The 15155-nt window shown below is 45.9% G+C and overlaps 1 protein-coding gene across 1 annotated transcript in view; it reads left to right on the top strand.

Annotated features, from left to right (window-relative positions):
* Window positions 1-217: 217 nt before the first annotated feature.
* PGM1 (phosphoglucomutase 1) overlaps window positions 218-15155 on the top strand; it is a 57913-nt gene continuing 42975 nt past the window's right edge. The window contains exon 1 of the mRNA XM_036445309.2: window positions 218-635. Coding sequence (XP_036301202.1) covers window positions 390-635 — 246 coding nt within the window. The 5' untranslated portion in view covers window positions 218-389. The remainder of the gene's footprint in view (window positions 636-15155) is intronic.

The raw sequence follows: 15155 nt of genomic DNA, 5'->3' as shown, positions 1-15155 counted from the left end.
CCCTGCCTCAAGTTCCTGTCCTAGGACCCGGCCCCGACCCTAAGCTTTGCCCTCCACGAATGGGAGGAGTGGAAGATTTCATTTCGTGTTGGTTTGGTTGGGGCGGGGTGGGGAGTAGGGTAAATCTGAGAGGCTCCACCCATTTCTGCAAGAGGCCGGGAGGTGTGCGCACCCCCATTCCCCTCCCACTGAAACCTGCCAGTAGGTGGGCTGGCGGCGGAGGGAGGGCCCCGTCCCCTGTCCCTTTAAGGAGAAGGGCCGAGCGCGGCCGGAGAGCCGGCGCTGCCCCGACCCCGCCCGCGCGCGCCCTCCCCACCCCCCCAACAGCTGCAGCCTCGGCCCCGCCGCCCCTCGGCCAGCAGCGTCCGTTCCGGCTCCAAGTCGCCAACATGGTGAAGATCGTGACCGTGAAGACCCAAGCGTACCCGGACCAGAAGCCCGGCACGAGCGGGCTGCGGAAGCGGGTGAAGGTGTTCCAGGGCAACGCCAACTACGCGGAGAATTTCATCCAGAGTATCGTCTCCACGGTGGAGCCGGCGCAACGGCAGGAGGCCACGCTGGTGGTGGGTGGGGACGGCAGGTTCTACATGCAGGAGGCCATCCAGCTCATCGTCCGCATCGCCGCCGCCAACGGGGTAAGGGACGCGCCGGCCCCGGGCAGCGGGCGAGCGCCGGGGCGCGGGGCCGTGCGCTACGTGCGCCGGGTGTCCCCTCCACCCCGCCCGCCGGGTCCGGCCACTTCCGCGCGCGGCCGCCCCGGCTCCACCCCCGGCCCCTCCGCGCGCGCTCCCGCCGGCCCGGGCGCCCCGCGGAGGTCACCGCGTCCGGGGAGGTGGCCGCTCCGCCGCGGAGCTGCTCCCGGGACTCCCCGAGGGACGGGAAGGAGCGGGCCGGGGAGCAGGGTTTGACCTTGGGGAGCCCGCCTCCGCCTCCTGCCCCTCCCACTTCTCCTCCCCCTTCCCGGGGCCGCTGACATGGACGCGAACATTTCCTGCGTGTAAAGATGCGGTTACCGAGTGCAGTGCAGCGGCGCCTGAGCCGGGAAAGGTTAGAGGCCGCCGCCTGGCTCAGAGCCCCCGCGCTGCCAGCCCCGGGTGCCTTCTATTCTGGTCCGGGACGGGCGCTCCCCGCGAGCTCCGAGCCCGACGCCGCGGCTGGAGGGGCCCGGGCGGCCGCCACCCGGCGTGTCAGGCCCGCACCGAGGAGGGGATGGTCGTGTCATTTTCCTCCAGGCAGTTTGCTGGGGACAGAGCGCCTGCCCAGGCGCGGCATGGTTGCTGGGACCCAGGGTTTTCAAAGGCTGGTCTTTGCCCAGTGCTGCATCTGGATCTGTTCCACGCAGGGGCCTGGAGCTGAATTTTCTCTGGAACAGAACTAGTACATACCCAACGGCGCTCTTGTGCAAGCAGTTCAGGAAATTAGTGCAACACTGTGTTCCTTCTCTGCCCCTTCCTCTCTCCCTTCCCCCCTCCCTGCCAAACGTTAACTGATTTAATTGGGCAGGTTCACTCAGACTGGTGAAACTTTGAGATAGACTTTGCGGTAAACCTGGATATACGGTGGGAAAAAACGCATTTACAAAATAGGTAAATCAGGGCTGATTGTTCACCCACTTTTATAAAACGTCTTCTAACGAGTTTTTTTTTAAAGACCACATTTCCTTTCTACATTTAAAATAAGATTTGACTTTTACCTAACTCTTAAGAAGCTCATTCCCTTTACTAATATTTTAGTTCCTTTTAGTAGTACTTTATCTCATTACCATAGAGTGCCATTTTGCCAAGCACCATGAGAAGCCCTTTACACACAGTAGCTCACTTAACCTGCTGCAGCCCTGTGAGGTCGATGCTACTTTGGGCATCCTCAGGTTGCCAAGGAGAAAACGGGGCTTCGGCAGGTTAAATCATTTGCAGGCACTGTAATGACAGCACTGAGACTGCAGCAGGGAATTTGCACAGCTTCCAGGAACGAAGGGAGCCTTACATCTGAAGATCTGTTTTCTAGGAGTCTCCTAACCCAAACTAGACCTAACCTACATCTGCCTCCTTGGACCAAACCTTATCTGGATTTTTCTTCATGTTCAGGTTTTCAGACAACCTCAAATTCTCTTGAAAGAACAAACTATCTATATCCCAGGGTAACCCTTCATTTCCTTATCGCCTTCCATTCATCCGTTTAACAAACACTGAGCTATGAACAGAGAATCGTGTGGGTAAAAAGACAATTCAGACACAAGACTTCTCATTAAGGAGCTTATAGAATAGTAAGAATTATAGGGGCCCAAATGAAAATGATCTATTTGGCAGTAGTGTGGAGTGGGAAGGAAAGAATTAGTTAAGACTAAAAAATTATGTTCTTAAAACCTTTTCACCTTTTAACGACTGCCCTGTTCTTCTCCTCTGTTATGCCAATCTTTATAAAACATTTGTGTTCACCATCATTGATTTCTCACCTCCCATGCCACTCCCCACCCTACTACAACCCTACTGCTTTCTCTGTCACTTCACTAAAATTTCTTTCACCAAGGTTACTACTGACTTTCTGGCTGCTAAATCCATTGAACATTTTTTAGGCCAAAGCCACCAGTGTGAGGATCACAAACACTGCAGGGAGCTCAGGAGGAACCTGTGACCTAAACTGCTCTAACTCCTGGGATAATGCAAGAATGAGACAAGCCCAGTCAGTCCTCATGTACTTGGGGCTTAGAGTCAAGGTTTGTGTTGGAGGCCAGATGGGTTACCGACAGAAAACCAACAACTGCTACATGGTGCAGTGAGAGAGCTATTATGGAGGCGAGCAAGGTAGGCTTTGTGAGCAGAAAAGAGGTGCGTCTGATTCAGGCACAGAGGCAGGGAAGTGACAACTACTTCCAGACTTGGAGGTGAAGAGGAGAAAAGAATATTCGAGGCGGAACCAAATGTGAGAGAGCATAGCATGTTGAAGAGGTAGGTTGAAGGCTCCCCCACCTTCCAACTCTGTATTTTTGTTCCATACTCTACAAGAACTAACTGCACTAAAAACACACCTCACGTTGTATATTTTACAAGACACTTTCACATGCATTGCTTTATTTCCTCCCTAAATCAAAGATTTCAGGTGTCACAGGTCACAGAGTCAGGAATACCGACTAGGATCGGCCCCCTCTGTTCCTAGGACCGAGAGATGTGACAGCACAGACACCCCAGGACTGAGCTCCAAATACCAGGTCCCCACTGGGAGTGGCTGGGGACACTGCCGGTCTGGGAGAAGTTTTAAGTAAGTGAGCATTTGGAGGGCAGAAGTGTGCTCACCTTGCTGCTTGGGGTGAAGCCACTTGCTCGCCATTAGACTGAATTGAAACCAGTTAATGGAATCACAGGAGGCACAAGAGGCAAAATCCACATCAAGACGTGACTGTTTCTCTTCCTTTGATGACTCACATAAACAATGAAAACGGAGCCAGTAGAATATAATTCTGGGACCAGCTGGCCTGCCTGGAGTCAATGGGGGCAAATCATCCAATGAATACTGGGAAATCGCATTTTACCCTGGGATGGTGGAGTCTCAAATTAGAGTGCAAGGTGAGGCTTTAGTAGAGTCAAAGTCATCCTTAAAAAATCTTAGTAAAGTACCACATTGGAAAACAAAATATGTGGTGTGATGCTATGTCTTTAAATCCCAGAGGCAACTAGAAATCTCTGCCATGGACCACTCTTTGGCCATGCAGATAACCATGCCCATTCTCCTTTCCACCCATAGAACACCCCACTTTCCCAGCGGGAGTGCCCTAAATTCCTTTCAATAAGTACATGGAGTTATAAGTGGAGCATTCACCAGCCATAATGTTCACAGTCCACAAAGAAAACCCTTTGGCAGAGCCACGACCTCCTTACCTGCCTGCAGACCGGCTCGTCTTTGCCTGAGCTCCTTTCTGTATTGTGGCAAGAAGCAGTCACCTAACACTCCACTCGGGAATTCTCCCAACCATTTGCCTGGAGCTACAGGTTTGGTTGGCTAGTGGTCTTCCTCTCAGGGTGGCAGTGCAAATGCTTTTGCCATGGTCTAAAAAAAGTATGCCGATGCCACACACTTTAGATTCTGTTTTGGTACAGAATACCAAGTTTTATTATTGGTGAAAAATGTAGATTTGGCTGCTATCACCATTTCAAAACAAGTTAATCAAAACAAAAGTTCATAGTAACAGAGGTCTTTCTAGGAGATTTTCCAGGACCAATATGGTGGCTTCATTATGTCAGGGGACCCATGTTTCTTTCCTCTTGTAGCTCAGCCTTGCTTAGTGTGTTACTTTTATCTGCAAGATCCAAGATGGCTGTATACCCCCATAGGGTGCTCCTTTCTCAAAGACTACATGATTTCACTTGTGTCCTGTTGGTCAAAACTTAGTCTAAAGCCTCTTCTAGCAGCAAGGGAAGCTGGGAAATATCATTGTTATTCTAGGCCAAACAAGGGTGTGTCAAACTAAATGGAAGGGAGCATAGATGTTGAGGGACATCCGCCTGCCCTCACTGTCTTAAATTTGTTGATATCACTTTCAAGTGATACAGTTTACAGAGATGACAGAAACTTAATTTTCTATACAGAAGTAGATTTTTGGAAGAGACCTTGACTATTATTTATTCTAACCTCCATCTTAGAAAGCAACCAAGGCACAAATATTCCCATTGTGGAGGACTTTTTTTTTTTTTCTTCAATTTTTTTTTAAATTAAATTATTATCTTGTGGAGGACTTTTAAAGTAAACTATAGAGATGTAAACTATAGAGATGTAATTCACATACCACATAATTCATGCATTTAAAGTGAACAATTCAGTATTTTTAGTGTGTTTACAGGTTTGTGCAACCATGACCATGATCTAATTTTAGAATATTTCTGTAACCCTAAAAGAAGCCCCATGGTAATCCTTCTTGCTCCCCTATGCTTTCAGATCTAACTAAGCATCCACCAGTCTACCCTAGGTCTTTATACGTTCACGCGGATGGGTTTTGCATGTGTTCAGTTTTGGGTGCCATGCAGAAGAAGTTCTTTTAGCAAGTGCAGCCCCTGTGAGCATGAGAAACAGAGGCAGAGGGTTTGTGTCCAGCACAGAATTAGTGTCCCTGGCTTCTGCCTTGTGCAGGGAGACACAGAGTTGAATCTGATCCCATTCCCAAGGAGACTAGTTGAATGGGAGAAGATGGACATACACATAGAAAGGCAGTCACCACTATCTTACCTAATAAAAGAGAGACATGTAAATTAATCATCACTCCGCTTCGCCCACAGCCAATCAAAGTGAGTATGCAAATTAACCCAACAAAGACGAAGGTGTGAAGCCTGCTGTGGCGGTGGAGGGAGCTACTAGAGTGGTACTCTGGTCAGAAGCGAGGATTTGTTGGCTCTGGGCCGCCCAGAAGCGGGGATGTGCTGACTCCCGGCAGCTGGGAGTGAAGCCAGGGGAAGGAAGGCCTATTCTTGCATGAATATTGTGCAACGGGCCTGTAGTATAGAATAGGAACTAATACTTAAAGGAAAAGAGATGGCTGTGGGAGCTCAGGGCAGGAGCACTTGCCCCAGCCTGAGGTGGGTCTCTGTGTCGAGGGGGTAGTGTGGCCAACGAAGGCTTTCTGCATGAGATGAGGCTGTTTTTCTCAGCAGACTCCCTGTCCGAAGCAGACAGGCTGTCAAAAAAGGAGGAGAAATTTCTCCAGGAGAATAGCTTCTTTATTTTCATGAGTGTAAGCAATCAGATTTCCTTTTTTTACAAACATATTTGAACTTATACACCCACGTTAGCATTGTACCCTGCCAAATCACCGCTCTGGGAACCGTACACTTACCCTGGCGCTGCGTCTAGTGCGCCTAGCATTTTGAAACTCCTCTCTGGGAATTATTGCGCAGCCAGTCGGTTTATGGGTCACCTAGGAAAACCAGTCACATTATTTTAGAGTCATGCCTCATTTTTCACCTAAAACGATGGAACAAGATTTGATCACCCACTTTATTCATTAGACACGGCTCCAACCAATTTTTGTCTCTTTCCAAAGTTCAAGTCTATTCTCCAAGGATGACATTTGTTATGACTGAAGACTTTCAAAGAAAGTGCCACAGACTGTAAAGACATTTGCCCGGAAAAAAAAAGAGTTCCAGAAATGTTAGTGCGATGTCAGCGTTGTTTGAACAACTATGTGGCTTCCCCACGGTAATTGCGTTGAAGGAGGTAACATTAATTTAGCTGAAAATGCTCTGGCATATCTTTAAAACGAGTCACTGTGTTTTATGCTGTTCAAGCACACTCCCCGTCGAGAGGGTCTTAGAAGACAGTTCATGCTGAGATGTTTTGGCCTCCACTTTCCTTCCGTGGTCTACCGCGATGGCCTGGGGGCACAGTTCTCATCCATTCTGATAAACAGCTAATCATGCGTGGGTTAGGCAGTTAGAAATTGTGCACACTGGGGAGGTTTCCCAAAACAAAATGGCCCTGACCCAGGATGAGAGTCCTGTCAACGCTAAGCCACAGAAACCCGGATGGTAAGCCTGTGCACCTGAGTCTGAGAAATTGGCCCATGGTGGCAGAGTCCCCAAAATGGAGCTAGGGTGGCATAACAGGGTGGAGATGGGAATGATCTTTTGTTTTAGGAGGCAAACGATCATGTTACACCACCTCCATGGGACTTGGAGAAATGCATTCTGTGGAGCAAATTGAAATCCAATTAAAAAGAGAAACAGAAGGGAAATACGTAGGAAATTCAGGTGGAATTGGGAGTGAGGTTTGTGCCTGTTTACGAAAGACAAACTGTCTCTCTGGGCAGGCTGCCTGGGTGGGGCCAAGCCCTCTGCAGTCAAATCTACGAGAAAAACACCACACCCTTTAGCCAGTTCCCCACATGTAGATTTGGTATAAAAAGACTAATACTAACATCTGCCTTGAAAGATTCATGTGAGGATGGAGTAAAATTTGTGAAGCACTTAGCACAGAGCCTGACACTGATTAGTCAACAGCAGATTCTGATGCATCTAGCCATTATTATGATTATTCCAAATGCTGAGGCCATTGGAGGGCAGAGGGAGGGTGTTCTGTGTCTGCCACAATCCCCGCCACCTAGATGCCCTGTCCTGTCTTGGTCCACACAGTATCCCTTGAATTTGGCCTGCAAGGCAGAGGTCCACAGTTGCTGTGAGTCTCAGTTACATGCCAATTGATATCAGACCTTCACCTCGTTGCAGTCATGAGCTAGCAGTGGGTAGCTGAAGATGGATAACTTATGAGGAGGGGCCCAGGCTGATGTCATGTTCCAGACTGAAAGCCACAAGAAATGTCTGCTGGCCTTGATGCAGACCTCCTGGGCTGCTTGGGCTTGTTCCATCCACTGCATTATTGAGCATCTTTGAGCACTCTTGATGCTCCAGGCACTGTGTGAGATGGTTGGGGGTAAAAGAATAAGGCAGAGTCTTAGGATGCTCATGCTAAAGAGGAGCATCCATAGGTGGTTAATATGGTGTGAATACTAGTGTATTAGTTTCCTCTGGCTGCTGACAAATGACTACAAACTGGGTGACTTAAAACTACAGAAATATATTTTCTCGCTGTCATGGAGATCAGCAGTCTGAAATCAAGGTGCTGGCCTCTAAAGGCTCTCGGGAGATGGCAGGGCGGGGGATGGGGAGTGGGGTGCTTCCTTGCCTCTTTCAGCTTGTGGTGACTCTAGGTATTCTTGGCTTTGTGGCTGCCTAACTCCAGTCTCTACCTGCACCTTCATGGGGCCTTCTCTGTAAGTCTTTTCCTCTTCTATCTCCTTTAAGGACATTTGTTATTGGATTTAGGACTAACTTGGGTATTCCAGGATGATCTCCTCACAAGATCCTTTACTTAATTACATTTGCAAAGACCCTTTTTATCAAATAAGATCACACGATCAAGTTCTGAGTGGAGTGTATCTTTGGTAGGTGGCTGGGGATGGCTACCATTCAACTCAGTGCAACTAAATGAGAAGAGCTATTCAGGAAACCATGGGCACACAGAGGAGAGGCACCCAGCTCCACTTTGAGGGGAAAAGAAGAAGAAGGATGAGATGACTTTATAGATGATAATGATTAAGGAGGAACCAGAGAAAACTTGATGAAGGGAGAAGTGAGGGTGGAGGCAAGGCCCAGTCACTGGTTCAATGCATATAGCTAACACATTTGTTGTCCTACTTAATAGTTCACAAATGGTAGTAATCGGCAAGAAGATTTCAGAACTCCATGATCCACAATGCCTCTGTAGACTCTTGGCGTAATGCCAAATGGAAGACATGCCGTATGGGGGTTCCCTGAAACTTACTGAATAGCTTGAGTTCACAGTGAGGGGTTGGAATGGAAAGGCCCAGATCTCAGTTGTATAATTTACCATGCAGTATTATGATGTATTTTGCTTAACTCATCTAAAACCCAGTTTTCTCACTTGTAAAATGGGGTTAATTCTAATTAATATCTGCCCTACTAGAGTGTCTTATGGAAATTAAATAATGGTCATGCAAAGGTTTGGGGGACTCTTAAGGTACAACCCAAAGGTGAGTTGTTGAGTTTATTTTGAAATTGCTTCAGAAAAGTCACCCTGCTGGGCTGGTGTCAGCCTCCTGCCAAAACAAATCTCAACACGCAGAGTTTATCTGGCATCTCTCAAAGTCCAAAGCTGAAGATGGCTAAAGAATAACCAAAAAGTAAAGCCATCATGCCATTTGAGGTTAGTGGGACAGCAAATTCACTTCCTTTACATTAGAATTTCATTGCAGTATAACTTTGGTGTCAGACAGCCTTGAGTTTGATTCCTGGATATGCTGTTGTTTAATACCCTGTTTACCCGAAAATAAGACAGTGTCTTATATTAATTTTTTCTCCCAAAGTTGTGCTAGATCTTATTTTCAGGGGATGTCTTATCTTTCCACGCGCTAGGTCTTATTTTCGGAGGATGTCTTATTTTCGGGGAAACACGGTAGCTAATTAATCTTAGGCAAACTGCCTGAACAATTTTTTTTTTTTTTTTTTTACTCACTGGTAAAATTAAAATACTATGTCATAGAGGTGTGTTTAGGAAATAATAAGACAATGCATAGGAAGTTTCCTAGCCTAATGCCTCACAGTATTTAATATTACAATAGTCATATCAAGCGGACTGCTCCACTGGGCAGTGAGGATTTTGATGGGAAATACAGACCCTTGAAACTTCTCTTTGCTGATAGCCCCCAGCCATCTTGCACCTTCTCGTTTCACTTTTCTTCTTCTCAGCTGTGTCATGACCTATCAAGATGCTCCACACCTGTTAGCTTATAACAGTGGTCTGAAAACTCATTAGTCAACAGTGCCAAATATCAACAGTACAACTATTGAAATTTCTTTTGAGAGCCAAATTTTTTAAACTTAAACTTCTAACACCACTTCTTCAAAATAGACTCGCCCAGGCTGTGGTATTTTGTGGAAGAGCCACACTCAAGGAGCCAAACTCAAGAGCCGCAGTTTGCTGACCACAGGCCTATACGATTCCACACAGAAGTGTCTTGTGTAGAGAGGGTTTCATGCACAGAGCCTGGGGTGGGGGTCGGGGACCTGCTCTACATAACTTTAGGTTTTCAGTAGTATGTTATCTACCTAATACTTAGTTGTGTCATCACAAAAGGATACCGTGACCAGCCTCCAAATAAGCAGAATTATTCCTGAGTAGCTTAAGGGCTGGTCAGAGTGCCTGGTATTTGCATCCCAGGTCACCCACAAGGGTTTAAGGGTAGCAGTTTTAGTAAATAGTTGCTTGAATCACTTGCTCCAGCAGCTTCTCCTGAACAGTATTTGAAGGGGTGCTTTCCCCCCCTCAGACATACTGAGCATTTTCTCATTGCTCTCTACTGTGCTGTGCATTTGGGGCATACACCGTGTGTGCAGTCTCCCGCTCCCTGTGGAGCTGGTCACCCTGTGGGCTCTACAATAATGTGATAGGTGCCTCAAGGGCCATTGAGAGGGACACATGGAGAGGTGGTCAGAGGAAGTCTCCAGGGGAGATGCACTAGAGCCAAGCCCTGAAGGCTAACAAAGAGAAAGCCAGGCAAAAGTGGAGACATTCTAGCGGAGGGGTACAGCACAGGCAAAACAAAGAGGCCATTGTGGGAAGTAAGGGCTTGCTTAGACTTTAAAACAGCACTGCCTGAGCTCCTGAATTGCAGGGAGGGAGGAAGTGGCTGCAGCATGATGAGCTATTGCCACATGGATCCTTAACCCTGAGCTCGCTTTACACAGGCCAGCCTAAGACACGGCCTCAGAATTATCTTATGACCCCCCAAATGGGAAGGGAGAATCTTGGAGACTTAGCTTAGCAAATCAAAAAAGTTATTTATAAGGAGGCCTGGGTCACAGTACTTATCTGGTAATACACTAACGCTCTAACAGTGTGCTGAGACAACCTTTTTTTTCTTTTTTTTTTTAAATATTTATTTGGAGTAACATTGGTTAATAACAGTATATGAATTTCAGGTGCACAGCTTTGTAATGTGACATCTGTATACTCTGTTGTGTGCTCACCACCTGAAGTCTAGTCTCCTTCGTCACATATATTTGACCATCTCCACCCTCTTTGTCCTCCCCAATCCCTTCCCCTCGGGTAACCACCTTTTGTTATCTGTTATAAGTTTTTTTGATAGAGGGCCAACCACTGTCTGCCACAAAACTCCAGGGAGCACGATTATCACTGTATTCCATGTGAATGGGCTCCCTGAAGTAGTGCAATGTGGCTGGAATCAGTTCGTGCGCCCCCTTGTGAGGCTGTGGGGATGTTTGCTTGTTTTTTCCACTTTCTACCACAAGAGGGAAACATATGATCATGAATGATTTAAAAATAAAGGAATTTTTAGGCTAGACCTGATTTTACTAAGGGATTTTAGTATGTACATAGTTCTTGGTAATAGTCAGAAGAAGGAAAATATTCTGTTAGTTCCAAATGAATATTCCTAAAGGATTTAAATGAAAATTGTATTGAGGATGTTCGAAAAAGAAAAGATATATATGAATATAAATGTTATATGAACCATATAAATTGCTGTTTCTATAGGTCAAAATTGTTGAATATTGGAGATATATATATATATATATATATATATATATATATATATATACACACACACACACACATACATACACAATATATATAATGCAAAGTGTTCCCTCGGGAGTTCTACCTGGAGATCAGGAGTTTGATCGCTGCTATGACATGCACTTACCACCAGGGGGTGGCACAGAATGAAGGAAGGCCCCGGCTTGCAGCTGGCAGCCAGGGAAGGAAGGCCCCACCTGGCAGCTGGCAGGCCCTGATATGCCCTGATTACTGGCCAGGCCTAGGAACCCTACCTGTGCATGAATTTCGCGCACCGGGCCTTTAGTTTATAGTAAAACAGGAGTCTCCTCGCACGGGATTACTAAGACCTAATAGAATGATATATGTGAATTATACCTCAATTTTTAGAATTTAAATTCTTTATTGTTTAAAGTATTACATAAGTCTCCTTTTTCTCCCATTGACCTCTCCCCAGCTGTTCCCATTCCTCAGCACAAACCCTCACCTTCCTACTGTCTGTGTTCATTGGTTATGCATACATACAAGTCCTTTGGTTGATCTCTGACCTCTCTCTACCCCCTCCCTGCCTTCCCTCTTAGGTTGGATGGGATGTTCAATGCTTTTATGAGTTTGGCTTTATTTTTGTTCATCAGTTTATGTTGTTCATTATATTCCACAAATGAGTGAGATCATGTGATATTTATCTTTCTCTAACTGGCTTATTTCGCTTAGCATAATGCTCTCCAGCTTCATCTATGCTGTTGCAAGTGATAAGAGTTTCTTCTTTTTTTACAGCAGCATAGTATTCCATTGTGTAGATGTACCACAGTTTTTTTTTAAAATCCACTTAGCTACTGATGGACACTTAGGCTGTTTCTAAATCTTAACTATATATCCTATTTGACTGGTGTTTCTGATTTCTTGGGATATAGTTCTAGAAGTGGGATTACTGGGTCAAATGGGAGTTCCATTTTTATTTTTTTGAGGAAATATACCTCAATTTTTTACAAAATACATCTCTTATCCAGCCTATGTGGCTAAGTGGTTGAGCATTGACCTATGAACCAGTAGGTCACAGTTCAATTCCTGGTCAGAGCACATGCTCAGGTTATGGATTTGATCCTCAGTGTGGGATATGTAAGAGACAGCCAATCAATGGTTCTCTCTCATCACTAATGTTTCTGTATCTTCTCTCCCTCTCAGAAACATATATATATATACACATATATATACACATATACATATACATATACATATACATATATATATGTATATATATGTATATGTATATATGCACATACATCAGAGGCCCATTGCATGAAAATTCATGCAGTAGGCCTTCCTTCCCCTGGCTGCTGGCACCAGTTTTCCTCCAGCACCCAGGACCCAGGCTTTAACTCTGGCTGCTGCCTTCCATCTTTGCTCTAGCTGGAGCCTTCAGCCTTTGCTCCAGCTGAAGCACCACTCCTATAGCTCCCTCCAACCCCTGCCCTTCCCCTCATAGCAGGCATCCCACCCAACCTGGCTGCTCCGCACCTGCATGCGTGCTGCCCAGAGGCCCAGAATGGCTGGGGGGCTGGGCCGCCTCCATATTTGTCTGGTTAATTTGCATACTCACTCCTGATTGGCTGGTGGGGGCATGTTTCTCTTTTATTAGTGTAGATATAATGCACATCTTAAAGATAGTTAAAAAAAAGAAAATAGTACCTACTCCTTAGATTTGTTGTGTACCAACAAATTAGCAAGATTGTTTTTTGATTTAACCACATAAATGCAGACTGACACTGTAGAGAAGGAGAATACCTTCCATAATTTCTCTCTCCTCTGAGCGCTCATAGGTCCCTTGCAAGCTTACAGGTTAGCATTTTTTACTCAATTTTCAAATGACTTGTTGGCTTACCTATCTCTCTTTTATACCAAAAGTTTCTTGAAAACTTGGGCCTGTCATCCTCCTGAGGTGCCCTGTGCCTGATGAAATGACTGCAGTAAGTCCATGTATGCAGTGTCTGTCGAGTACATGGATGGACACACAGATGGACAGCAGACTGATGAACACTAAAGGATGTACATCCTCTGAGGCAACTGTTTTGTTTTTAATTTCATAATAATGCCCCAGGAGTCTTTTTGAACCCGAGTTAATGTACAGCTCTAAGCCATCTGTCCTTTGTAATTCTTCTGGCCTTGTACCTTCTTTATGGTTGACTGTAATTTCTGCTTTTCTTTAAAGAACATTTTCTAACTCTGTTAAAATGCACATACCCACACATAGGTATGAAGCACAGCTACATTTCTCAGGTTGATTCAGAACAGTAATAAAAACTAACACTTACGTAGGGCTCATAAGGCCCTGCAACCAGCCGGTGTGAAGCTCCTGGCATTTATTAACTCATCGTATCTTTACATAGCACACCAATGCAATAGGTACTATTTTTTTAAACTGTCTTTAAGAGATGTGTTGTTGTTTTTAAAAAAAGAAGTGTAATTCATATATATCATTCTATTAGTTTTAGGTGTGCAATACATTGACTCAACCTTACCCTCTTGAGAAGATTCACCTGACCTAATTTCTGCTTGAAACTATTCTGAATTCTTTTCCAGTTCTTCCCATACATCAGGCCCAAAACTCTTAGATGACTGAGATGACTAAATGATCCAGATCCTCCGCATGAATCCTCATGCACTGTCCAGCTATCAATCATGATTCTATGGAAAGTCTCATGACACGACTGAATCTGACTAGTACCCTTTTGTGTCCTGGTTCAGGATTGCTCGGAGAGAAAGTATGGCTGCTCCAGCCTTGGTTAGGTGTCCACCCCTGGAGATCATGGTCTGACTTCAGAGTCCTGTAGTAGCAACATGGCTCCAGGAATTTAGTCCTGTGCACTGGGGTGGGGGGCCAGTTTTCAGAGAAGAGAGGGAATGAGTGGAAGACAGTATGTGGAGAAGGAGTCAGAGGAAAGAGAGATGTTTGGGTAAGTGTCTTCATGTTAGAGCAAAAGAAAACCCAACTGGGCTCAACTGGCCCAAGGACTCAAAGAGTTAGAGTCAGGTGTAGGAGGCAGCAGAGGAACAGCTCTGGGCGGGATCACACTGACCAGGTGAGGAAAGGATCCTTCAGAGCCATCACAGCTGAGGAAGGAGTCCTTTTTGCAATCCTTGGTTAGTCTTTCTTCAGTCTCTACTACTCTAAGCTATTCGATGCAGCTCTAGAGCCACTCAGCTTTCCAAAAAATGTATGAGTTCACATTCTTTCTGCTTAAAAATTTCCATAGCTTCCGGGGCCTACAAAATAAACTTCATTGTGGTTCATGAGACTCTATAATCCTTACCCCCAATATTTCTCCAGTCTCACCTCTTGAGAGCCATAGCCCTGGACACGCACCGCTGGGGCTCTGCCGACGCCCCTGTGTGGTGGTGGCTCCTCTCTGGTCCGATCTTCTAAGAACAAAGGTCCATCCACCTTTTTTATTATCCCCACCCCTGCCCAGAATGTGAAAAACATTTTTCATATTTTACATTGTTTTGTAGTTCACAAAGGTTCCCATGGACATCCAGTGAGGTCATTTTCACAAAAACCTTGTGAGGCAGGTACTGTTATCCCACGTTAGGAGTGAAGAAAGAGAGAGTCGGTGGGGTGAGAGGACACATTTACTGAAAATTTGCTATCTGCCAGACACAGTACTGTTTTCACGAATGTTTCCTGATTCAGTTTTCAGAACAACCTTGAGAGCTGTCCTCATTTTACAGGCTCAGTTCAGTTGAGTAACACCCTCAAGATGGTGCTTCTGATCCATTTTGGAGTCCAAGGGTTGAGTCCTGCATGTGTCTGGCTCCTAAACCTGTGAGCCTTCCCATTGTCCTGCAGTGCCTGCACTGAGGCTGGCATTTAGCACATGCTTTCCCCATTATTTGGGGAAATGAATGACTTCTTCCCAGCTAGTGTGTCCTGTCACTGGGCTCAACCACCCCAAGAAGTCAGGGGCAGGCACCTGTAGCCAGTCATAAGCTCCCGGGCCTCTGATCTGATGATTCCTACTGCTTTTAGCCCAATTAGCAGCTTTCTTTCCAGTGCTTGTGCCCAGATACAGGGTTAGCAGTTC

The sequence above is a fragment of the Pipistrellus kuhlii genome, unplaced genomic scaffold, assembly GCF_014108245.1.
Source record: "Pipistrellus kuhlii isolate mPipKuh1 unplaced genomic scaffold, mPipKuh1.p scaffold_m20_p_2, whole genome shotgun sequence".
Classification (NCBI taxonomy): Eukaryota; Metazoa; Chordata; class Mammalia; order Chiroptera; family Vespertilionidae; genus Pipistrellus; species Pipistrellus kuhlii.
Note: the sequence above shows the minus strand (reverse complement) of the source record. Positions and strands in the feature narration are given on the sequence as shown.